We start from the raw sequence: 27,832 nt of genomic DNA on the forward strand, positions 1-27,832 counted from the left end.
GCTCCGCTGCGGCTCAAAATGGTGGCTCCCGTGCTTTTCCTTTCTTCCCCGCTGACGCTGCTCGGCCCTTGAACACCGGCTGCGCGTTTTCCTGTGCGCCTCTCCCTCTCGTTGACGCTGCTCAGCCCTTGAACACCGGCTGCGCTCTGCTCTCTCTCGTTGACGCCGCTCGGTCCTGAACACCGGCTGCGCCCTGTGCGCTCTACCCTCTCTCTTCTCCCGTCGATGCTGCTCGGCCTTTTCTGTGCCATCGGTCGGCTCTAGCCACCGCTGTCCAGGAAGGGTCTGCGCCGTACCTGTTGCTAGCCCGTTTCGCTGGACCACCGTGACTGGAGAACCAAGCCTGGCTCTCGACAGCCTCCCCTGCGATGCTCAAATCTCCGCTGGATGACTGGGGGGTTTCCCGTGGTCGACGCCCGTATTTCTGGACTCGGCCTTCTTCTTTCACTGTTCTCCAGGAGCGAATCCCTGGGAGGTGATGCAGAGTTGCAGGTAGGTTTGAATCTACTCGTCGCCAAAGTTAGATCCGTGTAACTTGATGTTGTGTCCTTCAATAATTAGACAAGAGACTGCAGGGAACAATCAACAGGTGTTTACTGGATGAGGGTTACTCTAAAACTAATTGTACAGATCCCTACTCAGGGTTTATATACAGGTGTGGTCACTGCCGGTACTACAGTATACAGGAGCTGTAAAAAGTAGTTCTCCCCTTAAAGGTACATACACTACAGCCGCCATGTGAGAGAGAGAGAGAAAAAAATATAGGGGCCGAGGTTATGGTCTGAAATTGTTGAACTCTACGTTGAGTCCAGAAGGCTGTAAAGTGCCTAATCGAAAGATGAGGTGCTGTTCCTCGAGCTTACGTTGAGCTTCATTGGAACAGTGTAAGAGGCCGAGGACAGAGAGGTCAGAGTGGGAGTGGAGCAGAGAATTAAAGTGATAGGCGACTGGAAGCTCGGGGTCACCCTTACGGACTGAATGGAGGTGTTCCGCCAGTGCCATTTACACCTCATCTAGAGCCATCTTTTGTTTCTTAACTTGTCCCATTACCTCTCCTTTTGCCTCGCACCATCATCCCTTTTGTCAGTCAATCTCTCCTGCCTTCCACCAGATCCCAGACCTTCCCTTTTGTTCTTTCCTCCCCTCCCCACCCTTCCCTGCCCCTATACTTGCTTAAAAACCTGTTACTTCTCGAACTTTTTCCAGTTCTAACGAAGACCTGAAACGTTAACTCCCTTTCTCGCTCCACAGATGCTGCCCGACCCGCCGAGTGTTTCCAACATTTTCTGTTGTTGTTTACTGTAACATTCTCTGTCATGTTATGATCCGGAATGCACTGCCTGAAAGGGCGGTGGAAGCAGATTCAATAGTAACTTTCAAAAGTGAATTGGAAAAATACTTGAAAAGGAAAAATGTTTGCAGGGCTGTGGGGAAAGAGCAGGGCTGTGGGACTAATTGGAGAGCTCTTTCAAAGAGACAGCACAGGCACGATGGGCCGAATGACCTCCTTCTGTGCTGGGTTATCCACTTCGGTGGCAAAAACAGGAAGACAGATTATTATCTGAACGGCAATAGATTGGGAGAAGGGGAAGTGCAACGAGACCTGGGTGTCCTTGTGCACCAGTCGCTGAAGGTAAGCATGCAGGTGCAGCAGGCGGTTAAGAAGGCAAATGTTATGTTGGCTTTCGTAGCGAGAGGGTTTGAGTACAGGAACAAGGATGTCTTGCTGCAGTTGTACAGGGCCTTGGTGAGACCACACCTTGAATCAAATCAAATCAAATCAATTCAACTTTTATTGTCATTGTTAGTGCACAAGTGCAGTACAACGAAGTGTAGGCTTGCGGCTCCCGAGAGTGTACATTTGGATTAAGACATTTAAACATTCAACATACATTTGGCTTGTAGTATATCAACATAAATATAACCATAATAAAGTGCATTGGCAGATGTGCAGGCTTTAGAGTTTATTTGTGGAGTTCAGTAGGATGACAGCCCTGGGAAAGAAGCTGTTCCTAAATCTGGTCGTACGGGTGCGAATGCATCTGTAGCGTCTCCCAGATGGCAGGAGGGCGAACAGACTGTGGCTGGGGTGGGCAGGGTCTTTGATGATGGACCGTGACCTCCGTAGACAGCGTTTCTGGTATATGTGCTCTATGGTCGGTGTTGTATTGTGTGCAGTTTTGGTCGCCTTATCTGAGGAAGGATGTTCTTGCCATGGAGAGAGTGCAGCAAAGATTCACCAGACTGATCCCTGGGATTGCAGGAATGACGTATGAGGAGAGATTTGGTCGATTAGGCTTATATGCGGTAGAGTTTAGAAGAATGAGAGGGGATCTCATTGAAACTTGTAAAATTCTAACAGGACTAGACAGACTAGATGTAGGAAGGATGTTCCTGATGGCGGGGGAGTCCAGAACCAGGGGTCACAGTCTAAGGATAAGGGGTAAGCCATTTAGGACTGAGATGAGGAGGAATTTCTTCACCCAGAGAGTGGTGAACCTGTGGAATTCTCTACCACAGAAGGCAGTTGAGGCCAATTCATTAAATATATTCAAGAAGGAGTTGGATATGTTTCTTGAGGCTAAAGGGATCAAGGGATATGGGGAGAAAGCAGGGACCGGGTACTGAATTTGGATGATCAGCCATGATCTCATTAAATGGCGGAGTGGGCTTGAGGGGCCGAATGGCCTACTCCTGCTCCTATCTTCTATGTAAGTTTCTAAGATACAATGATTCGATGTCTCCTCTCAGTTGGCTTTTCTCCAGCGTAAATAAGTCGAGTCACTTGATCCCTTCTTCATAAGTTAACGTGTAATTGCTGTTTTATTATTTTAGAGATTATTAAGAAGGTGAAGAAGCCACCCCCTATGTGTCGGCCCACGGTCTCCCCAGACCAAGCCCCGTTGGAGTGCATTCAACTGATGAAGCACTGCTGGAGTGAACTTCCCGAGAGGAGACCGACCTTCAACGAGATCTTCGACCGGGTGAGTCGGCTGTGCCGGGGACCCGAAGCTTCAGGAAGTGCGGAGCGCGAGATGGCGTCATGTCCCTTCGAGGCCATTGAGATTTGGTCCCCTTCCAATGGAAAGGAATTGATTAACGCTGCCATGAGTAACGAGGAAAACCACATAAGATGCACTGCCCACCAGTATTCAAGCAGGTCCAATGGATGGCTAACGCAGAAAGGAGTAGCATTGATCCCAGTTTGATCGTGTTGCTCCTGTCCTGAAATGGTCAGACTGTCAATTAAGCTGGCGCAATATTGACGCTCCACTAGGTGTCGCTAGCTCACAATAAATCATAAGAGCATGAGATATCATGGAACAAATCAGGGCCACCTGCCACATTAAGACCCAATGATCATGTACCATTGTGCTGTATCATGGAGTCTACCCAGTGCATGTTATTGTATCTTTGCTGTTTAATCCGTACTTCTCGTCCCTTCTAATCCTTTCAACCTTCACGGGATTCCTCCACTTGACCTTCACCCCTGTTGTTCTCTAAAGAGAAAGTGCACACCGTGTATTTGTAAATTCTCCAAGCAGCTTTACAAGGGGGGGGTGACGATGCCCCTCTAAACCCTCACAATGTGTCAGCCGTGGCTCAGTGGGTAGGCACTCTTACTTCTGGGTCAGAAGGTTGTGGGTTCAATTTTCACTCTTGGGACTTGAGTCATCTACTGGAATTTTTTGAGGATGTAACTGGTAGAATAGATAAGGGAGAACCAGTGGATGTGGTGTATTTGGACTTTCAGAAGGCTTTCGATAAGGTCCTGCATAAGAGATTAGTGTGTAAAGTTAAGGCACATGGGATTGGGGGCAAGGTACTGACTTGGATAGAGAACTGGTTGGCAGACAGGAAGCAAAGAGTTGGAATAAACGGCTCTTTTTCCGAGTGGCAGGCAGTGACTAGTGGGGTACCGCACGGACCGGTCCTAGGACCCCAGCTATTCACAATATATATAAATGATCTAGACGACGGAACTAGGTGTAATATCTCCAAGTTTGCAGATGACACAAAGCTGGGTGGGCGTGTGTGCTGTGAGGAGGATGCCGTGAAACTGCAGGATGATTTGGACAGGTCGGGTGATTGGGCAGAAGCATGGCAGATGCAATATAACGTGGATAAATGTGAGGTTATCCACTTTGGTGGCACAAACAGGAAGGCAGATTATTATCTGAATGGCAATAGATTGGGAGAAGGGGAAGTGCAACGAGACCTGGGTGTCCTTGTGCACCAGTCGCTGAAGGTAAGCATGCAGGTGCAGCAGGCGGTTAAGAAGGCAAATGGTATGTTGGCCTTCGTAGCGAGAGGGTTTGAGTACAAGAACAAGGATGTCTTGCTGCAGTTGTACAGGGCCTTGGTGAGACCACACCTTGAGTATTGTGTGCAGTTTTGGTCGCCTTATCTGAGGAAGGATGTTCTTGCCATGGAGGGAGTGCAGCGAAGATTCACCAGACTGATACCTGGGATGGCAGGAATGATGTGACGTATGAGGAGAGATTGGGTTGATTGGGCTTATACTCGCTGGAGTTTAGAAGAATGAGAGGGGATCTCATTGAAACTTATAAAATTCTAACAGGACTGGACAGGCTGGATGCAGGAAGGATGTTCCCGATGGCCGGGGAGTCCAGAACCGGGGTCACAGTCTAAGGATAAGGGGTAAGCCATTTAGGACAGAGATGAGGAGGAATTTCTTCACCCAGAGAGTGGTGAACCTGTGGAATTCTCTACCACAGAAGGCAGTGGAGGCCAATTCATTAAATATATTCAAGAAGGAGTTGGATATATTTCTTAAAGCTAAAGGGATCAAGGGATATGGGGAGAAAGCAGGGACCGGGTACTGAATTTGGATGATCAGCCATGATCTCATTGAATGGCGGAGCAGGCTCGAGGGGCCGAATGGCCTACTCCTGCTCCTATCTTCTATGTTTCTATGTTTCTATACAAAAGCGAAGCTGACACTGCAGTGCTGACAAAGGAGTGCTGCCCTGTCAGCGGAGCTGTAGCACTCTCACCTCCGAGTCAGAAGCTGGTGGGTTCACGTCCCACTCCAGCGATTTAAGCAAGTAATCTGGACTGACACTCCACTGCTGCACTGTCGGAGGTGCCGTCTTTCAGATGAGACGCTAAACCGAGGCCCCATCTGCTCTTTCAGGTGGACATAAAAGATTCCATGGCACTATTTTGAAGAAAAGCAGGGGAGTTCTCCCCGGTGTCCTGTTCAATATTTATCCCCCAACCAACATCACTAACATAGATTATCTGGTCATGATCTCATTGCTTTTTGTGGGAGCTTGCTGTGCACAAATTGGCTGTCGCATTTCCTACATTACAACAGTGACTACACTTCAAAAAGTACTTCATTGGCTGTGAAACGCTTTGGGTCGTCCTGAGGTCGTGAAAGGAGCTATAGAAATGCAAGTTCTTTCTAATGTTTGTAGTGGGGGAAAACCTGATGGATTCATTGCTGTCTCTTCACAGTTCAAAATCATAAACAAGGGAAAGAAGACCAACATCATCGACTCGATGCTGCGGATGCTGGAGCAGTACTCCAGCAATCTCGAGGATTTAATCCGTGAGCGAACAGACGAGCTAGAAATAGAGAAACACAAAACAGAAAAACTTCTCTCGCAGATGCTGCCTCCGTGAGTACATCCATTAACCTGCCACTCAGTGTGACCACACCTGGAGCACTGTGCACACATCCATTAACCTGCCACTCAGTGTGACCACACCTGGAGCACTGTGCACACATCCATTAACCTGCCGCTCAGTGTGAGAGCACACCTGGAGCACTGTGCACACATCCATTAACCTGCCACTCAGTGTGACCACACCTGGAGCACTGCGCACACATCCATTAACCTGCCGCTCAGTGTGACCATACCTGGAGCACTGTGCTCACATCCATTAACCTGCCGCTTAGTGTGAGAGCACACCTGGAGCACTGCGCACACATCCATTAACCTGCAGCTCAGTGTGAGACCACACCTGGAGCACTGTGCACACATCCATTAACCTGCCGCTCAGTGTGACCACACCTGGAGCACTGTGCACACATCCATTAACCTGCCGCTCAGCGTCAGACCACACCTGCAGCACTGTGCACACATCCATTAACCTGCCGCTCAGTGTGGGAGCACACCTGGAGCACTGTGCACACATCCATTAACCTGCCGCTCAGTGTCAGACCACACCTGGAGCACTGTGCACACATCCATTAACCTGCCGCTCAGTGTGACCACACCTGGAGTACTGTGCACACATCCATTAACCTCCCGCTCAGTGTGAGACCACACCTGGAGCACTGTGCACACATCCATTAACCTCCCGCTCAGTGTCAGACCACACCTGGAGCACTGTGCACACATCCATTAACCTGCCGCTCAGTGTGAGAGCACACCTGGAGCACTGTGCACACATCCATTAACCTGCAGCTCAGTGTGAGACCACACCTGGAGCACTGTGCACACATCCATTAACCTGCCGCTCAGTGTGAGAGCACACCTGGAGCACTGTGCACACATCCATTAACCTGCCGCTCAGTGTGAGTCCACACCTGGAGCACTGTGCACACATCCATTAACCTGCCGCTCAGTGTGTGTCCACACCTGGAGCACTGCGCACACATCCATTAACCTGCCGCTCAGTGTGAGTCCACACCTGGAGCACTGTGCACACATCCATTAACCTGCCGCTCAGTGTGAGACCACACCTGGAGCACTGCGCACACATCCATTAACCTGCCGCTCAGTGTGAGTCCACACCTGGAGCACTGCGCACACATCTATTAACCTGCCGCTCAGTGTGTGTCCACACCTGGAGCACTGTGCACACATCCATTAACCTGCCGCTCAGTGTGAGACCACACCTGGAGCACTGTGCACACATCCATTAACCTGCCGCTCAGTGTGAGTCCACACCTGGAGCACTGCGCACACATCTATTAACCTGCCGCTCAGTGTGTGTCCACACCTGGAGCACGGTGCACGCATCTATTAACCTGCCGCTCAGTGTGTGTCCACACCTGGAGCACTGTGCACACATCCATTAACTAGCTGCTCAGTGCGACCACACCTGGAGCACTGTGCACACATCCATTAACCTGCTGCTCAGTGTGGGACCACACCTGGAGCACTGCGCACACATCCATTAACCTGCAGCTCAGTGTGAGACCACACTTGGAGCACTGTGCACACATCCATTAACCTGCCGCTCAGTGTGACCACACCTGGAGCACTGTGCACACATCCATTAACCTGCCGCTCAGTGTGACCACACCTGGAATACTGTGCACACATCCATTAACCTGCCGCTCAGTGTGGGAGCACATCTGGAGCACTGTGCACACATCCATTAACCTGCTGCTCAGTGTGGGACCACACCTGGAGCACTGTGCACACATCCATTAACCTGCCGCTCAGTGTGGGACCACACCTGGAATACTGTGCACACATCCATTAACCTGCCGCTCAGTGTGAGACCACACCTGGAGCACTGTGCACACATCCATTAACCAGCTGCTCAGTGCGACCACACCTGGAGCACTGTGCACACATCCATTAACCTGCTGCTCAGTGTGGGACCACACCTGGAGCACTGCTCACACATCCATTAACCTGCCGCTCAGTGTGACCACACCTGGAGCACTGCGCACACATCGATTAACCTGCCGCTAAGTGTGAGAGCACACCTGGAGCGCTGTGCACACATCCATTAACGTGCCGCTCAGTGTGACCACACCTGGAGTACTGTGCACACATCCATTAACCTGCCGCTCAGTGTGAGAGCACACCTGGAGCACTGTGCACACATCCATTAACCTGCCGCTCAGTGTGAGAGCACACCTGGAGCACTGTGCACACATCCATTAACCTGCCGCTCAGTGTGAGAGCACACCTGGAGCACTGTGCACACATCCATTAACCTGCCGCTCAGTGTCAGACCACACCTGGAGCACTGTGCACACATCCATTAACCTGCCGCACAGTGTGACCACACCTGGAGTACTGTGCACACATCCATTAACCTCCCGCTCAGTGTGAGACCACACCTGGAGCACTGTGCACACATCCATTAACCTCCCGCTCAGTGTCAGACCACACCTGGAGCACTGTGCACACATCCATTAACCTGCCGCTCAGTGTGAGAGCACACCTGGAGCACTGTGCACACATCCATTAACCTGCAGCTCAGTGTGAGACCACACCTGGAGCACTGTGCACACATCCATTAACCTGCCGCTCAGTGTGAGAGCACACCTGGAGCACTGTGCACACATCCATTAACCTGCCGCTCAGTGTGAGTCCACACCTGGAGCACTGTGCACACATCCATTAACCTGCCGCTCAGTGTGTGTCCACACCTGGAGCACTGCGCACACATCCATTAACCTGCCGCTCAGTGTGAGTCCACACCTGGAGCACTGTGCACACATCCATTAACCTGCCGCTCAGTGTGAGACCACACCTGGAGCACTGCGCACACATCCATTAACCTGCCGCTCAGTGTGAGTCCACACCTGGAGCACTGCGCACACATCTATTAACCTGCCGCTCAGTGTGTGTCCACACCTGGAGCACTGTGCACACATCCATTAACCTGCCGCTCAGTGTGAGACCACACCTGGAGCACTGTGCACACATCCATTAACCTGCCGCTCAGTGTGAGTCCACACCTGGAGCACTGCGCACACATCTATTAACCTGCCGCTCAGTGTGTGTCCACACCTGGAGCACGGTGCACGCATCTATTAACCTGCCGCTCAGTGTGTGTCCACACCTGGAGCACTGTGCACACATCCATTAACCTGCCGCTCAGTGTGAGTCCACACCTGGAGCACTGTGCACACATCCATTAACCTGCCGCTCAGTGTGAGAGCACACCTGGAGCACTGTGCACACATCCATTAACCTGCCGCTCAGTGTGAGTCCACACCTGGAGCACTGTGCACACATCCATTAACCTGCCGCTCAGTGTGTGTCCACACCTGGAGCACTGCGCACACATCCATTAACCTGCCGCTCAGTGTGAGTCCACACCTGGAGCACTGTGCACACATCCATTAACCTGCCGCTCAGTGTGAGACCACACCTGGAGCACTGCGCACACATCCATTAACCTGCCGCTCAGTGTGAGTCCACACCTGGAGCACTGCGCACACATCTATTAACCTGCCGCTCAGTGTGTGTCCACACCTGGAGCACTGTGCACACATCCATTAACCTGCCGCTCAGTGTGAGACCACACCTGGAGCACTGTGCACACATCCATTAACCTGCCGCTCAGTGTGAGTCCACACCTGGAGCACTGCGCACACATCTATTAACCTGCCGCTCAGTGTGTGTCCACACCTGGAGCACGGTGCACGCATCTATTAACCTGCCGCTCAGTGTGTGTCCACACCTGGAGCACTGTGCACACATCCATTAACTAGCTGCTCAGTGCGACCACACCTGGAGCACTGTGCACACATCCATTAACCTGCTGCTCAGTGTGGGACCACACCTGGAGCACTGCGCACACATCCATTAACCTGCAGCTCAGTGTGAGACCACACTTGGAGCACTGTGCACACATCCATTAACCTGCCGCTCAGTGTGACCACACCTGGAGCACTGTGCACACATCCATTAACCTGCCGCTCAGTGTGACCACACCTGGAATACTGTGCACACATCCATTAACCTGCCGCTCAGTGTGGGAGCACATCTGGAGCACTGTGCACACATCCATTAACCTGCTGCTCAGTGTGGGACCACACCTGGAGCACTGTGCACACATCCATTAACCTGCCGCTCAGTGTGGGACCACACCTGGAATACTGTGCACACATCCATTAACCTGCCGCTCAGTGTGAGACCACACCTGGAGCACTGTGCACACATCCATTAACCAGCTGCTCAGTGCGACCACACCTGGAGCACTGTGCACACATCCATTAACCTGCTGCTCAGTGTGGGACCACACCTGGAGCACTGCGCACACATCCATTAACCTGCCGCTCAGTGTGACCACACCTGGAGCACTGCGCACACATCGATTAACCTGCCGCTAAGTGTGAGAGCACACCTGGAGCGCTGTGCACACATCCATTAACGTGCCGCTCAGTGTGACCACACCTGGAGTACTGTGCACACATCCATTAACCTGCCGCTCAGTGTGAGAGCACACCTGGAGCACTGTGCACACATCCATTAACCTGCCGCTCAGTGTGAGAGCACACCTGGAGCACTGTGCACACATCCATTAACCTGCCGCTCAGTGTGAGAGCACACCTGGAGCACTGTGCACACATCCATTAACCTGCCGCTCAGTGTGGGACCACACCTGGAGCACTGTGCACACATCCATTAACCTGCCGCTCAGTGTGACCACACCTGGAATACTGTGCACACATCCATTAACCTGCCGCTCAGTGTGAAAGCACACCTGGAGCATTGTGCACACATCCATTAACCTGCTGCTGAGTGTCAGACCACACCTGGAGCACTGTGCACACATCCATTAACCTGCAGCTCAGTGTGAGACCACACCTGGAGCACTGTGCACACATCCATTAACCTGCCGCTCAGTGTGAGAGCACACCTGGAGCACTGTGCACACATCCATTAACCTGCCGCTCAGTGTGGGACCACACCTGGAGCACTGTGCACACATCCATTAACCTGCCGCTGAGTGTGAGACCACACCTGGAGCACTGTGCACACATCCATTAACCTGCCGCTCAGTGTGGGACCACACCTGGAGCACTGTGCACACATCCATTAAGCTGCCGCTCAGTGTCAGACCACAACTGGAGCACTGTGCACACATCCATTAACCTGCAGCTCAGTGTGAGACCACACCTGGAGCACTGTGCACACATCCATTAACCTGCCGCTCAGTGTGAGAGCACACCTGGAGCATTGTGCACACATCCATTAACCTGCCGCTCAGTGTCAGACCACACCTGCAGCACTGTGCACACATCCATTAACCTGCCGCTCAGTGTGAGAGCACACCTGGAGCACTGTGCACACATCCATTAACCTGCAGCTCAGTGTGAGACCACACCTGGAGCACTGTGCACACATCCATTAACCTGCCGCTCAGTGTCAGACCACACCTGGAGCACTGTGCACACATCCATTAACCTGCCGCTCAGTGTGAGAGCACACCTGGAGCACTGTGCACACATCCATTAACCTGCCGCTCAGTGTGAGAGCACACCTGGAGCACTGCGCACACATTCATTAACCTGCCGCTCAGTGTGACCACACCTGGAGCACTGTGCACACATCCATTAACCTGCCGCTCAGTGTCAGACCACACCTGGAGCACTGCGCACACATTCATTAACCTGCCGCTCAGTGTGACCACACCTGGAGCACTGTGCACACATCCATTAACCTGCCGCTCAGTGTGGGACCACACCTGGAGCACTGTGCACACATCCATTAACCTGCCGCTCAGTGTGAGAGCACACCTGGAGCACTGTGCACACATCCATTAACCTGCCGCTCAGTGTGAGCACACCTGGAGCACTGTGCACACATCCATTAACCTGCAGCTCAGCGTGACACCACACCTGGAGCACTGTGCACACATCCATTAACCTGCCGCTCAGTGTGAGAGCACACCTGGAGCACTGTGCACACATCCATTAACCTGCCGCTCAGTGTGAGCACACCTGGAGCACTGTGCACACATCCATTGACCTGCCGCTCAGTGTGACCACACCTGGAGCACTGCGCACACATCCATTAACCTGCCGCTCAGTGTGACCACACCTGTAGCACTGTGCATACATCCATTAACCTGCCGCTCAGTGTGACCACACCTGGAGCACTGTGCACACATCCATTAACCTGCCGCTCAGTGTGAGCACACCTGGAGCACTGTGCACACATCCATTAACCTGCCGCTCAGTGTGAGCACACCTGGAGCACTGTGCACACATCCATTAACCTGCCGCTCAGTGTGCCCACACCTGGAGCACTGCGCACACATCCATTAACCTGCCGCTCAGTGTGACCACACCTGGAGCACTGTGCACACATCCATTAACCTGCCGCTCAGTGAGACCACACCTGGAGCACTGTGCACACATCCATTAACCTGCCGCTCAGTGTGACCACACCTGGAATACTGTGCACACATCCATTAACCTGCCGCTCAGTGTGAGAGCACACCTGGAGCACTGTGCACACATCCATTAACCTGCCGCTCAGTGTGAGAGCACACCTGGAGCACTGTGCACACATCCATTAACTTGCCGCTCAGTGTGGGACCACACCTGGAGCACTGTGCACACATCCATTAACCTGCCGCTCAGTGTGAGAGCACACCTGGAGCACTGTGCACACATCCATTAACCTGCCGCTCAGTGTGACCACACCTGGAGCACTGTGCACACATCCATTAACCTGCAGCTCAGTGTGTGACCACACCTGGAGCACTGCGCACACATCCATTAACCTGCCGCTCAGTGTCAGACCACACCTGGAGCAGTGTGCACACATCCATTAACCTGCCGCTCAGTGTGAGAGCACACCTGGAGCACTGCGCACACATCCATTAACCTGCCGCTCAGTGTCAGACCACACCTGGAGCACTGTGCACACATCCATTAACCTGCCGCTCAGTGCCGGACCACACCTGGAGCACTGTGCACACATCCATTAACCTGCCGCTCAGTGTGAGAGCACACCTGGAGCACTGTGCACACATCCATTAACCTGCAGCTCAGTGTGAGAGCACACCTGGAGCACTGCGCACACATCCATTAACCTGCCGCTCAGTGTGAGAGCACACCTGGAGCACTGTGCACACATCCATTAACCTGCCGCTCAGTGTGGGACCACACCTGGAGCACTGCGCACACATCCATTAACCTGCCGCTCAGTGTGACACCACACCTGGAGCACTGTGCACACATCCATTTACCTGCCGCTCAGTGTGGGACCACATCTGGAGCTCTGTGCACAGTTTTGGTCTCCTTATCTGAGGAAGGATATACTAGCCTTAGAGGAGGTGTAACAAAGGTTCACTAGATTGATTCCTGGGATGAGAGGGTTGTCCTATGAGGAGAGATTGAGTGGATTGGGCCTATACTCTGGATATTTAGAAGAATGAGAGGTGATCTCATTGAAACATATAAGATGCTGAGGGGGATTGACAGGGTAGATGCTGAGTGGTTGTTTCCCCCTGGCTGGAGTGTCTAGAACTAGGGGTCACAGTCTCAAGATTAGGGGTCAGCCATTTCAGACTGAGATGAGGAATTTCTTCACTCAGAGGGTTGTGAATCTTTGGAATTCTCTGCCCCAAAGGAGTATATTCGAGGCTCAGATCAATAGATTTTTGGACTCTAGGGGAATCAAGGGAGATGGGGATCAGGCAGGAAAGTGGAGTTGAAGTCGATGATCAGCCATGACCTTATTGAATGGCGGAGCAGGCTCGAGGGGCCGAATGGCCGACTCCTGCTCCTAATTCTTATGTTCTTATAGATCTTCCCAGTGAGGGAGGTGAGCTCATTATGTATATGGCTAATGACATTGCTTCTATAAAGGTTTGGGCGATATAAACTTGTAGAGGTGGATATTTGATGCCATTTCATCACCAATTCTTCTCCCACCTCCCCCTCCATCCAGTCAAGCAGGCCCTCTATTCTCTGATCTCAACAGCTTTGCCCTATTGCAAGCCAGGTAGAGGTGTGCAGCATGGTTACCTGCTGATCTTGCTCTTCTATTGCCCCCTGCTGCATTTTTCTGATGAGCTTAACCAGGTTATCGGGCTGACCGCTCAGACCCTAGCCTATGCTGAGATAGTTGATGCTAGCTGAACCAGAGGTAAGAGGGTGGGATAACTGGCCTGGGTTAAGCAGGGTAAAATTCCTCTTGTTCATTTTCTATGTTTCAATAGCAGGAAAATGGGATTAATTTGGGAAGAAAGCTGGAAAACGGGACTGTGTAAAATTAGGCTTAAATTCAGCATAAGTGAGAAGGGCTGAATGGCCTCCTTCCGTATTAAAATTTCTGTCTTTGTCTTACGAATGTTTTTTTAATTCATTCATGGGATGTGGGCGTCGCTGGCAAGGCCAGCATTTATTGCCCGTCCCCAGTTGCCCCTTGAGAGGGTGGTGGTGAGCCGGCGCCTTGAACCGCTGCAGTCCGTGTGGTGAAGGTGCTCCCACAGTGCTGTTAGGGAGGGAGTTGCATGATTTTGACCCAGCAATGATGAAGGAGCGGCCGATATATTTCCAAGTCCGGATGGTGTGTGTGACTTGGAGGGGAACTTGGAGGTGGTGGTGTTCCCACGCGCCCGCTGCCCTGGTCCTTCTAAGTGGAAGAGGTCACGGGTTTGGGAGGTGGGTTTGAGAATTAAGATGGGAGCACATGGTGAGCACATCACTCGACAGCTCCGCTGTACCAGCCCAAAGGTTCTAGATTAACCACAGGCCAATGCAAACATCGCTGCAGACTCATCTACTCACCGCTGGCTTCCGGGACATCATTCATCATTCGGGGAAACCTCTCGTTGGTCTAACGTGTCAAAATGTGTGAACTGTTGACCCGGTCTATTGTCTCAGCGAAATGATTTCAACGAATATCAGGGGGTGGAAATCAGTCTGGGCCCGTTTTCGAGCAGGGTGCGCCCGAACAGAGGGGCCCCGCCCAAAGTCATCCTTAAATAAGCCCTCGAGCCTCAGCTCCGTCTTCGGGGTGAACTGCCTGCGACTTTCGCGCCGCCACAGGCAGCTCGTCCCGCAAGAGAAATCATTTTTGGGCCTCCGGCAGATGCCCTCAGGTAGTTACATAGAATCTACATCACACAGAAACAGGGCCATTCGGCCCAACTGGTCCGTGCCGGTGTTTATGCTCCACACCCGCCTCCTCCCACCCCTCTTCATCTCACCCCATCAACATATCCTTCTGTTCCTTTCTCTCTCATGTCTTTATCTAGCTTCCCCTTAAATGAATCTATGCTTAGGTTTGCAGGGTTCACACTAGAGTACTAAGATTACTCTGATGTATGGGTGGGTTTCTTACTGTAATAACAGTGTTGGTTTCAGCATCTGAGTGCGTAAGCTGGAAATAAACAAAACTGGAGATAGGAACCTCTAGGGACCTGTAGCAACCTCTAAGGGTAATAATCATCTATCACCATCTTACTTTCCATTTCTATCTCTTGCTTTTTCTTCTAGATCTGTTGCAGAAGTGTTGAAAATGGGCGGGAGCGTGGAGCCCGAATATTTTGACCAGGTGACCATCTACTTTAGTGACATTGTTGGCTTCACGACGATATCAGCATTGAGTGAGCCTATACAGGTCGTTGACCTCTTGAATGACCTCTACACTTTGTTCGATGCTGTTTTAGGCAATCATGATGTTTACAAGGTAAGGATTGGTTTGGCTGCCGCCCCGATGCGAATGCCAATGTGGTAATGGATTGAAGAATAGTTAACCCTGTCAGTCCTGTGCGGTTTTATCCATGGCTCAGTGGGTAGCACACTCGCCTCAGAGTCAGAAGGTTGTGGGTTCAAGTCCTACTCCAGGGACTTGAGCACAAAACTCTAGGCTGACACTCCAGCGCAGTACTGAGGGAGTGCCGCACTGTCGGAGGTGCCGTCATTCAGATGAGACGTTAAACCGAGGCTCCGTCTGACCTCTCAGGTGGACCTAATAGATCCCATAGCACTATTTCAAAGAAGACCAGTTCTCCCCGGTGTCCTGGTCAATTATTTATCCCTCAACCAACTTCAGTAAAACAGATGATCTGGTCACTATCACATTGCTGCTTGTGGGAGCTTGCTGTGCGCAAATTGGCTGCCGCGATTCCTACATCGTAACAGGGACTACACTTCAAAATGTACTTCATTGGCTGTAAACACGCTTTGGGACGTCTTGAGATTGTGAAAGGTGCTATAGAAATGCAAGCTCTTTTCTTTCTTTAAGCTTTGAATTGAATTGGTCCATTTTTTTCCACCTCTGTTTGTCCACCAATTTTCGGCACAACTTCTAAAGTCATGGGAGAGTGAAACTCCGCGGCGGTTCTCTTGGCCGTCTGCTGTAACTTGGGCAGAAGAGACCCTGGCAAGACGGCATTTACTGCCATCCGGACAAGCAGGAGTTTCCGTGCTGCTCCCCTCCCCCGCCCCGCACCACGACAGAAATTCACCCCCATAGAATGTCCCTGCGCAGAAACAGACCGCTCAACCCATCAAGCTTGTCCTGGTGTTTCCTTCTCCGTGTGAGCCGTCCTGTTCTAATCCTGCTCTCCTGCTCGCTTCCCCATTCCACTTAATCTTCACCTTTTTCAGGCAGCGATTGAATTACCTTTCAAAACGATGCAGGCTCTGCTTCGACGATGCTATGTGACGGCGAGTCCCACAGTCCAGTCACCCCTTGCTTTAAAGGTTTTTCTCCTATAATTTTTTTTAATGCTTTTTCTTAAATTCCGCCCCCACGTGAACATTTCACAAACCAGTGGAAACAGTTTATCCATAATCTTGACGACCACCTCTTAAATTTTCTCGCCTCCAGTGAGAAAACAAAGCCCTAACTGCTGAAGTCTCTCTTCATAATTCTAACCGCTTCGTCCCTGGTAACACCCTAGTAAATCGGCGCTGCACCTTTTCCACTGCTTTCATATCCTTCCTGAAGACATTGGGCTGGGTTTTCATTGAGGAGGCGGGTAGGAGGCGGGACCACAACTTACGGGGTTGTAGTCCCGCCTCCATCAAGTTCTAGCCAACCCACGCGATTTTGACTTGATTGACCTTGTTGAGCCCACCCAGCGGGCCCAGCAGGCCAATTAAGGGCCACCCGGCAACAGGTGACGTCACAGATTGAAACTTCATCTGTCAAGACCTTTTGACAGATGAAATATCAGCGTTTCACAGCTGTTTGAAGCTGTCAAACACTGACAATCTGTACTCCAAGCTAATTCCTTCCTCTCAGGCTGATTTAGAGATCTCCCCGGAACAGAAAGCTGAATGCTGCAGATTTTGACAGCTGGCGGCCATTCCGCTTTCTGTGCCGGTGAGATGAGGGACTCCCGAGACCTGAAGGAAGGAAGGCTGTAAAGGTAAGTAGAACTTCTTTAAACACTTTACACACACCAACAACACTTACCTCTGCACTCATGCACCCATCACTCACCTGAACACCGGACATCTCGACCCCTCCAAGCCCTTCATCCCAACGGCCCGCCTCATTAACTTGGCGTGGTTTGGAGCCGTCGGGAATCCCACATTTCAACAATGAAAATAGGGATTAGGCTAAAAACTGCCTGTTAACTACCTGTTAACAGGCAGTTCATTGGCACTAATCCTCTTCCCGCCTCGGGGAGGCGGGTCCCAGTGCGGGGCGGGTACCCGCCTCCTTTGAAACTGGCATGGAGGCGGTTTGGGGGCAGGATGGGGTCAGGACCCCCGATTTCGGGATTTTAAACCCCCACACACCTCCAATCCCGACTCCACGGCCCAATGAAAATCCAGCCCATTGACTCCTCACTGGGGTAAAGTTTCAGGTGCATAAAAACATAAGAACATAACAATTAGGAGCAGGAGTAGGCCATACCTCGAGCCTGCTCCGCCATTCAATAAGATCATGGCTGATCATCGACCTCAACTCCACTTTCCCACCCGATTCCCCATATCCCTTGATTCCCCTAGAGTCCAAAAATCTATCGATCTCAGCCTTGAATATACTCAACGACTGAGCATCCACAGCCCTTTGGGGCAGAGAATTCCAAAGATTCACCACCCTCTGAATGAAGAAATTCCTCCTCTTCTCAATGCCAGTGGGCTAGCCATCATGGTGGGCATCACACGGAGTCTGATCCTGTCCGTAGCTGACCCTCACCATGGCTTGGTGGATAACGATCAAGAATGGGAAGCTTTTCCCCATTATATTCCTCGGTAACCTGTGGCCACCAAAGCCAATTGTAGTGATCTGGTAACTCAGCACAGACTAGAGATGGAACCTTGGGCCTCATGTAATCAATAACGTGGCAACTGTCTGAAGCCAGGCGAGAAGAGCCAGAGGGCAGACTGTGTAAGCTTTAAAAACACGTCATGCAATAAGTGAACTCAAATTTCTCAACTAGTAAAAAGTAAAACTTGCATTTCTATAGCGCCTTTCACGGCCACCGGACGTCCCAAAGCGCTTTACAGCCAATGACGTGCTTTTTTTGTTAAGTGTAGTCACTGTTGTAATGTAGGAAACGCAGCAGTCAATTTGCGCACAGCAATATGATGAAATTACATGATAATCTGTTTTAGTGATGTTAAGTGTGGGATAAATATTGGCCCCAGGAAACTGGGGCGAACTCCCCTGTTCCTCTTCGAAAAAGTGGTCATGGTATCTTTTATATCCACCTGAGAGAGCAGACGGGGCCTCAGTTTAACATCTGAAAGACGGCACCTTCGACAGTGCGGCACTCCCTCAGCACTGCACCGGGGGTGTCAGCCTGGATTTTTTTGTGTGCGAGTCTCTGGAGTGGGACTATGAACCCACGACCTTCAGCCTCAGAGGCGAGAGTGCTGCCCACTGGGCCACGGCTGGCACAGTGTGATGCCATTGAATGGGGGTGTTTCTATTTGTTGCAGCAGGGTATGGTCGCATTGTGGTTATGTCACTGGACTTGTAATCTCAGACAGACCTGGACTAATGATCCAGAGAATGTGAGTTCACATCCACCCTGGCAGGTTGCAGAACTTGAACAGCAATCGCTGGAAACACTCAGCAGGTCAGGCAACAGCTGTGGAGAGAGAAACAGGAGTTAACGTTTCAGGGCGATGTTTAAAAAAAAAATCTGGGAATAGAAATCTGGTGTCAGCACTGTTGCCTCACAGCGTCAGGGACCCGGGTTCAAATCCGGCCTCGGGTGACTGTCTGTGTGGAGTTTGCACATTCTCCCCGTGTTTGCGTGGGTTTCCTCCGGGTGCTCCGGTTTCCTCCCACAGTCCAAAGATGTGCGGGTTAGGTTGATTGGCCATGATAAAAATTGACCCTTAGTGTTAGGGGGGATTAAATACGTGGGGTTACGGGGTTACGGGGATAGGGCTTGGGTGGGATATGTGTCGGTGTAGGGACCGGGTGCTAGGGTTTGGATGATCAGCCATGATCTTGTTGAAAGGCGGAGCAGGCTCGAAGGGCCGAATGGCCTACTCCTGCTCCTATCTTCTATGTTTCTATGTTTCTATGTCAGTAAAAGTGACCATGAAGCTGCCAGATTGACATAAAAACCCAACTAGTTCACTAATGTTCTTTAGGGAAGGAAACCTGCCGTCCTTACCCGGTCTGGTCTATACTTGACTCCAGTCACAAGCCAATGTGGTTGCTCTCTGAAGTGGCCTCGTGAGACACTCAGTTGTATCAAACCGCTCACTACCAGTGGTTCAAGAAGAAGGCGGCCCACCACCACCTCCTTCTCAGGGCAACTAGGGACGGGCAATAAATGCCAGCCTTGCCAGTGACGCCCACATCCCAAGAATGAATAATAAAAGAAAGAATTCTGACACAACATTTTTCCTTTCAGTGTAGCAAGGAGTCAGCCTGGCTCAGTTGCTAGCTCCCGGGTTGGAAGATTGTGGGTTTGAGCCTCTAACCAGGGTTTGAGTTCATGATCTGTGCTCACTCTCCGGTACTGACGGACTGCTGCGCCATTGGGAGGTGAATTTCTCTGGAGTGAAATGTTAAACTGAGGCCCCGGCTCCCTGGTCTGGTGCTTCAGTGGAGTGTTAAAGATCCCGTGGCACTATTTGAAGAACAGAGAGGTGTGGTATGATAGCAAAATACTGCAGATGCTGGAAATCCGAAATAACAACAGAAAATGCTGGAAAAACTCAGCAGACCAGGCAACATCCGTGGAGAGAAATTAGAGTCAACGTTTCGGGTCAAAACCCTTTGCCAAGACTAAAGAGGCACAGGGAATGAAATAGATTAAGAGGCCAGGCTGGGAGAGAACAAAAGAGAAGAAGAGACATTAAGAGGTATTCAAAACGAGACGAGATGGTGATAGGGGACTAGTGGAGACAAAAGACGGCTCTAGATTAGGTGTGAAATGCGCTGGCAGAATGGGAGACAGCTGCCATGTGGGAGGGAGAAAAGAAAGGAAAGGGGGGGGAGGGAAAAACCAAAACAAAGGTGTGGATAAAAAATATAAGTAAAAATGTAATAGGGGCCGAGGTTATGATCTGAAATTGTTGAACTCGATATTGAGTCCGGAAGGCTGTAAAGTGCCTAATCGGAAGATGAGGTGCTGTTCCTCGAGTTTACGGTGAGCTTCCGTGGAACAATGCAAGAGGCCAATGACGGTGAGGTCCGAGTGGGAATGGAGCGTGAATTAAAATGACAGGCGACCGGAAGCTCTGGGTCACCCTTATGGACTGAATCTGGAATCCCCTCCTTAAAAACCTCTCCGCCTCTCTCTCCTCCTTTAAGACGCTCCTTAAAACCGACCTCTTTGACCAAGCTTTTGGTCACCTGTCCTAATATCTCCTTATGTGGCTCGGTGTCAAATTTTATCTGATAATCACTCCTGTGAAGGACCTTGGGATGTTTTACTACATTAAAGGCGTTGTTGAGGCTATGCAGCTTACAACAACAACAGCAACTTGTATTTATATAGCACTTTTAATGCACTAAAATGTCCCAAGGTGCTTCACAGGAGCGTTATCAGACAAAATTTGACACCAAGCCACATGAGGAGATATTAAGACAGGTAACCAAAAGCTTGGTCAAAAAGGTAAGTTTTAAGGAGCGTCTTAAAGGAGGAAAGAGAGAGGTGGAGAGGAGGAGAGGTTTAGGGAGGGAATTCCAGAGCTTGGGGCCCAGGCAGCTGAAGGCACGGCCGCCAATGGTGGAGCGATTAAAATCGGGGTAATTCACTGCATTAAAAACCCCTTTGAGATATTTCGGCATCATAAGTTCCCGTATAAATGCAAGTATTTCTCTTGATCGTTTCAGGTCGAAACCATTGGTGATGCCTACATGGTGGCATCGGGGCTCCCGAAGAGAAATGGTAATAAGCATGCCGCCGAGATAGCCAACATGTCTCTGAACATCCTCAGTTCAGTGGGTTCCTTCAAAATGAGACACATGCCTGAAGTCCCCATCAAGATAAGAATTGGGATACATTCAGGTGAGGGCCTTGGAGCAAAGGTCTTAATGCATGTGACGTCTGAGGTAAATGCATGAGGTCTTTGGAGAGTTTTCTGTGCTATCGAATTTAGGACTCGGAGCAAAGGAGAATGGAACACTATTTTGCATCAGCATCAATTTTAACTCCCCCCCCCCCACCCCCTGCCTAGTTTCCGCTAGAGTGGGGGGGGGGGCGGTGGGGAGGGCAGAGGGGGGCAGTGTGATGTAATACTCTCCACTTGCCTGGATGAGTGCAGCTCCAACAACACTCAAGAAGCTCGACACCATTCAGGACAAAGCAGCCCGCTTGATTGGCCCCCCATCCACCACCTTAAACATTCACTCCCTCCACCACCGGTGCACCGTGGCTGCAGTGTGTACCATCTACAAGATGCACTGCAGCAACTCGCCAAGGCTTCTTTGGCAGCACCTGCCAAACCCGCGACCTCTACCACCTAGAAGGACAAGGGCAGCAGGCGCATGAGAACACCACCACCTCCAAGTTCCCCTCCAAGTCTCACACCATCCTGACTTGGAAATATATCGGCCGATCCTTCATCGACGCTGGGTCAAAATCCTGGAACTCCCTCCCTAACAGCACTGTGGGAGTACCTTCACCACACGGACTGCAGCGGTTCAAGAAGGCAGCTCACCACCACCTTCTCAAGGGCAACTAGGGATGGGCAATAAATGCTGGCCTTGCCAGTGACACCCATATTATATAAACAAATTTTAAAAAAGATGGCGCGGGGGGACTGACCTGCTCCATTCCCGCCCCGATCTGACTGACTTCAGGTGACAAGGACACCTGCCCCCGAGCCAACGGGGCTTCCCCTTTAAATATGCAGATCGGACTCCAATGATGTCATTGGGCTCGGATCTCCTATTTTAACCCAGGGCCTGAGCAGGGGGAGCAGTGGCGGCTTCCCCGCCTGACCAAACCTGCCGGGAATAAAAACAGAAAATGCTGGAGACACTCAGCAGGTCAGGCAGCATCTGTGGAGAGAGAAACAGAGTTAACGTTTCAGGTCGATGACCTTTCGTCAGAACTGGAAAAATAATTAGAGTTGCACCAAGGTTTTTAAGCAAGTACAGAGGGGGGGAAATTGGGGAGGGGAGGAAAGAACAAAAGGGAAGGTCTGTGATAGGGCGGAAGGCAGGAGAGATTAAACGACAAAAGGGATGATGGTGCGAGGCTAAAGGAGATGGTAATGGGACAAGTAAAGACACAAAAGCTGGGTCTAGAGGAGGTGTAAATGGCAGAATCATCAACAACATCTGCCATCCGAAAAGATAGGGGCAGTGGTTATGATCTGAAATTGTTGAACTCAATGTTGAGTCCAGAAGGCTGTAAAGTGCCTCATCGAAAGATGAGGTGCTGTTCCTTACGTTGAGCTTCGTTGGAAGAGGCCGAGGATGGAGAGGTCAGAGTGGGAGTGGAGCGGAGAATTAAAGTGACAGGCGACCGGAAGCTCGGAGTCACGCTTGCAGACTGCCGGGAGCTGGATCGAGAGCCAGAGGAGGCCCAGTGAGATAATTTCTTCGTGGACCAGGAGGGGGGTAAGAGTTCTCCTCTGGGCCCCACAACCAAACCTCAGGCCTTCCTTGCACCGCACTCCCTTCCCCCCTCTCCCAGTTACCTCTGGGTCCCCCCCCTCCCCAACCCCCTCATCACTTACCTGCGCTGGGAACCGTTCCCATGGGTACCAGTGGTACTGCCCAAATTCCCGCTCCCATCCGCTGGCCAGGCACTGATTCCTGCCGGGTTTGGGCAGGAGTCAGAAGCTGGATATAGAAATCAGTCCCCGGAGTCAAAATCTCTCGGGGCCTCGGTATGCGAGTTATCGCTCGACCCCCCAACACCACGCACAGAATAAAATGGAGGCCGAGGGCTCACAGTTTAGGTGTAGCGTAGGTTAGATGTAAGGTAAAGCTCCAGCTCCAGAGACTTGAGTGATAGAGTTATACAGCACAGAAAGAGGCCCTTCGGCCCATCGTGTCCATGCCAGCCATCAAGCCCTGTCTAATCTAATCCCATTTTCCAGCACTTGGTCCGTAGCCTTGTATGCTATGGCATTTCAAGTGCTCATCTAAATGCTGCTTGAATGTTGTGAGGGTTCCTGCCTCTACCATCCTTTCAGGCAGTGAATTCCAGATTCCAACCACCCTCTGGGGGAAAAGGTTTTTCCTCAAATCCCCTCTAAACTTCCTGCTCCTTATCTTGAAACTATGCCCCCTGGTTATTGACCCCTCTACTAAGGGGAAAAGTTCCTTTCTATCTACCCTATCTATGCCCCTCATAATTTTGTACACAAAATTGTATAATTTTGCTCCAGTGCAGTACTGAGGGAGTGCTGCACTGTCGGAGGTGCCGTCTTTCGGATGAGACGTTAAACCGAGGCCCCGTCTGCTCTCTCAGGTGGACATAAAAGATCCCACGGCACTATTTCAAAGAAGAGCAAGGGAGTTCTCCCCGGTGTCCTGGGGCCAATATTTATCCCTCAACCAATATCACTAAAAACAGATTATCTGGTCATTATCACATTGCTGTTTGTGGAAGCTTGCTGTGTGTAAATTGGCTGCCGTGTTTCCTACATTACAACAGTGACTACACTTCAGAAAGTACTTCATTGGCTGTAAAGTGCTTTGGGACATCCTGAGGTTGTGAAAAAGTGCTCCCCAAACCCACTGAGTAAAAATAGAGTCAGGATACAGGTTAGAAGAAACTTCTTAATTCAGTGAGGTTTATATATAGAATAAAACAGATACCCTGGAGTTCTTAATAAACTGGAACATAATTGAGGATAGGGACCAGTGGATATGTGAGAATGAGTTACAGGATGGCTCATATATAAACTGTCTGGACCCCTCAGTTATATACGAGGAAGAATATAAATACAGACTAACACTCCAGTGCAGTACTGAAGGAGGGCTGCAGTGTCAGAGGTGCCGTCTTCCGGGTGAGACATTAATCCGAGGTCCCGTCTGCCCCTCAGGTGGACGTAAAAAGCCCATGATACTATTTTGAAGAAGAGCAGGGGAGTTCTCCCCAGTCTCCTGGCCAATAGTTATCCCTCAACCAACATCACTAAAAACAGATGATCTGGTCATTATCACATTGCTGTTTGTGGGAGCTTGCTGTGCGCAAATTGGCTGCTGCGTTTCCCACATTACAACAGTGACGACACTTCAAAAATACTTCATTGGCTGTAAAGCACTTTTGAGACGTCCTGAGGTGGTGAAAGGCGCTATATAAATGCAAGTTCTAGACACAAAAGGCATCAAGGGGTATGGGGAGAGAGCGGGAATATGGTATTGAGATAGAGGATCAGCCATGATCATATTGAATGGTGGAGCAGGCTCGAAGGGCCGAATGGCCTACTCCTGCTCCTATTTTTCCATGTTTCTATGTTTCTAAGTCTTTCTTTTTCTTTATATGATAAAGAATGCCCTTGTACCAAATTCCTCTTTTAATAAAAATAATGTCTACATTAAAGTAATGGACCAAGAAAGATGTTCGTTTTTCCAAGGCCGTCGAGTCTCGTCATCGTGCTGCACCTCTCGGCTCATTCGAAGTGCAGCTTCATGAAGATGATGCAAGCTTTCACCATCTCCCCTCTTCCCCCCTCCCCACAGGGCCATGTGTGGCAGGAGTTGTGGGCCTGACCATGCCCAGATATTGCCTCTTTGGAGACACAATTAACACCGCGTCGCGCATGGAATCCACAAGCCTGCGTAAGTATTACTGAGTCGGAATAGCAGCCTAGGCTCCCAATAGTAACTGAGGCAAACCGATGGTCAAAACAGATATAGAAGAGAGAGGATTTTATTTTGATTATTATTTTAATGTTAACCGTGTCTGCATCCCTCCCACCCAATGTACACTTGCTTTGTAGCTTGCATCATTAGAATCATAGAATGATACAGCACAGAAGGAGGCCATTCGGCCCATCGTGCCTGTGCCGGCTCTTTGAATGAGCTCTCCAATTAGTCCCCCCCCTGCTCTTTCCCTGTAGCCCTGCAAAGTTTTTCCTTTTCAAGTATTTATCCAATTCTCTTTTGAATGTTAATATTGAATCTGCTTCCACCGCCCTTTCAGATCACAACTCGCTGCATAAAAAAATTCTCCTCATCTCCACTTTGGTAATTTTGCCAGTTATCTTAAAAGGGAAAACTTAGAGAGAAGTGAACACTTGTGGCCTCTTCTTGTGTAACTCGTTTGCATGCTCAGCTCTTACTAACAGTGAATGGAGACCATTGCTAGTAAGTGGAGATCAATGATAGTGAGTGGAGACCATTGCTGATAAGTGGAGACCATTGCTGGTGAGTGGAGACCATTGCTACAGAGTGGAGATCAATGCTAGTGAGTGGAGACCATTGCTAGTGAGTGGACACCATTGCTGGTGAGTGGAGACCATTGCTGGTGAGTGGAGACCATTGCTGGTGAGTGGAGACAATTGCTGGTGAGTGGAGACCATTGCTGGTGAGTGGAAACCATTGCTGGTGAGTGGAGACCATTGCTAGTGAGTGGAGACGATTGCTGGTGAGTGGAGACCATTGCTGGTGAGTGGAGACCAATGCTAGTGAGTGGAGAACATTGCTAGTGAGTGGAGACCATTGCTAGTGAGTGGAGATCAATGCTAGTGAATAGAGGTCAATGCTGGTGAGTGGAGATCAATGCTAGTGAGTGGAGACCATTGCTAGTAAGTGGAGTCCATTGCTGGTGAGTGGACACCATTGCTGGTGAGTGGAGACCATTGCTAGTGAGTGGAAACCATTGCTAGTGAGTGGAGCCCATTGCTAGTGAGTGGAGCCCATTGCTAGTGAGTGGAGACCATTGCTAGTGAGTGGAGACCATTGCTAGTGAGTGGGGACCATTGCTAGTGAGTGGAGACCATTGCTAGTGAGTGGCGACCATTGCTACTGAGTGGAGATCAATACTAGTGAGTGGAGACCATTGCTAGTGAGTGGAGACCATTGCTAGTGAGTGGGGACCATTGCTAGTGAGTGGAGACCATTGCTAGTGAGTGGAGACCATTGCTAGTGAGTGGGGACCATGGCTAGTGAGTGGAGACCATTGCTAGTGAGTGGAGACCATTGCTAGTGAGTGGAGACTATTGCTAGTGAGTGGGGACCATTGCTAGTGAGTGGAGACCATTGCTAGTGAGTGGAGACCACTGCTAGTGAGTGGAGATCAATACCAGTGAGTGGAGACCATTGCTAGTGAGTGGAGACCATTGCTAGTGAGTGGAAACCATTGCTAGTGAGTGGAGCCCATTGCTAGTGAGTGGAGACCATTGCTAGTGAGTGGAGACCATTGCTAGTGAGTGGGGACCATTGCTAGTGAGTGGAGACCATTGCTAGTGAGTGGCGACCATTGCTACTGAGTGGAGATCAATACTAGTGAGTGGAGACCATTGCTAGTGAGTGGAGACCATTGCTAGTGAGTGGGGACCATTGCTAGTGAGTGGAGACCATTGCTAGTGAGTGGAGACCATTGCTAGTGAGTGGGGACCATGGCTAGTGAGTGGAGACCATTGCTAGTGAGTGGAGACCATTGCTAGTGAGTGGAGACCATTGCTAGTGAGTGGGGACCATTGCTAGTGAGTGGAGACCATTGCTAGTGAGTGGAGACCACTGCTAGTGAGTGGAGATCAATACCAGTGAGTGGAGACCATTGCTAGTGAGTGGAGACCATTGCTAGTGAGTAGAGACCATTGCTAGTGAGTGGAGACCATTGCTAGTGAGTGGAGACCATTGCTAGTCAATGGAGATCAATACCAGTGAGTGGAGACCATTGCTAGTGAGTGGAGACCATTGCTAGTGAGTGGAGACCATTGCTAGTGAGTGGAGACCATTGCTAGTAAGTGGAGACCATTGCTACTGAGTGGAGATCAATACTAGTGAGTGGAGACAATTGCTAGTGAGTGGAGATCATTGCTAGTGAGTGGAGACCATTGCTAGTGAGTGGAGACCATTGCTAGTGAGTGGAGACCATTGCTAGTGAGTGGAGATCAATGCTAGTGAATAGAGGTCAATGCTGGTGAGTGGAGATCAATGCTAGTGAGTGGAGACCATTGCTAGTAAGTGGAGTCCATTGCTGGTAAGTGGACACCATTGCTGGTGAGTGGACACCATTGCTGGTGAGTGGAGACTATTGCTGGTGAGTGGAGATCATTGCTGGTGAGTGGAGACCAATGCTAGTGAGTGGAGAACATTGCAAGTGTGTGTGGACCATTGCTAGTGAGTGGAGATCAATGCTAGTGAATACAGGTCAATGCTGGTGAGTGGAGATCAATGCTAGTGAGTGGAGACCATTGCTAGTAAGTGGAGTCCATTGCTGGTGAGTGGAGATCAATACCAGTGAGTGGAGACCATTGCTAGTGAGTGGAGACCATTGCTAGTGAGTAGAGACCATTGCTAGTGAGTGGAGACCATTGCTAGTGAGTGGAGACCATTGCTAGTCAATGGAGATCAATACCAGTGTGGTAAACCACTGTAGTTCACTGTGTTCACTGTTGTTGTTGTTGTTGTTGTCGTTCACTCTTGTTTCACTGTTGTGCCTGACTATGCCTCAGCTGACTCCGCCCCTGGGCTACCGGGTATAAGAGCGGCCGCATGGCAGCTCCTGGCATTCGGTCGTCCACTAGAGGCATAGTCCTGATCTGTCTGAAGTGCAATTCAGTAGTTAATAAAAGCCT

The 27,832-nt window shown here is 50.5% G+C and overlaps 1 protein-coding gene across 6 annotated transcripts in view; it reads left to right on the forward strand.

The window, feature by feature from the left end:
* Positions 1 to 27,832, forward strand: part of gucy2f (guanylate cyclase 2F, retinal) — a 104,692-nt gene that overhangs the window by 56,750 nt on the left and 20,110 nt on the right. For 5 of the 6 annotated variants that reach the window (XM_085999686.1, XM_085999684.1, XM_085999688.1 and 2 more), the window contains exons 12-16: positions 2,836 to 2,984; positions 5,485 to 5,648; positions 15,188 to 15,380; positions 20,958 to 21,132; positions 24,768 to 24,866. In XM_085999686.1, the coding sequence (XP_085855812.1) occupies positions 2,836 to 2,984; positions 5,485 to 5,648; positions 15,188 to 15,380; positions 20,958 to 21,132; positions 24,768 to 24,866 (780 nt within the window). The remainder of the gene's footprint in view (positions 1 to 2,835; positions 2,985 to 5,484; positions 5,649 to 15,187; positions 15,381 to 20,957; positions 21,133 to 24,767; positions 24,867 to 27,832) is intronic. The other variant, XM_085999689.1, reaches the window with a different exon arrangement.

The sequence above is a fragment of the Somniosus microcephalus genome, chromosome 10 (genome assembly GCF_052327205.1).
Source record: "Somniosus microcephalus isolate GS21.2 chromosome 10, FLI_Smic_1.0, whole genome shotgun sequence".
NCBI lineage: Eukaryota > Metazoa > Chordata > Chondrichthyes > Squaliformes > Somniosidae > Somniosus > Somniosus microcephalus.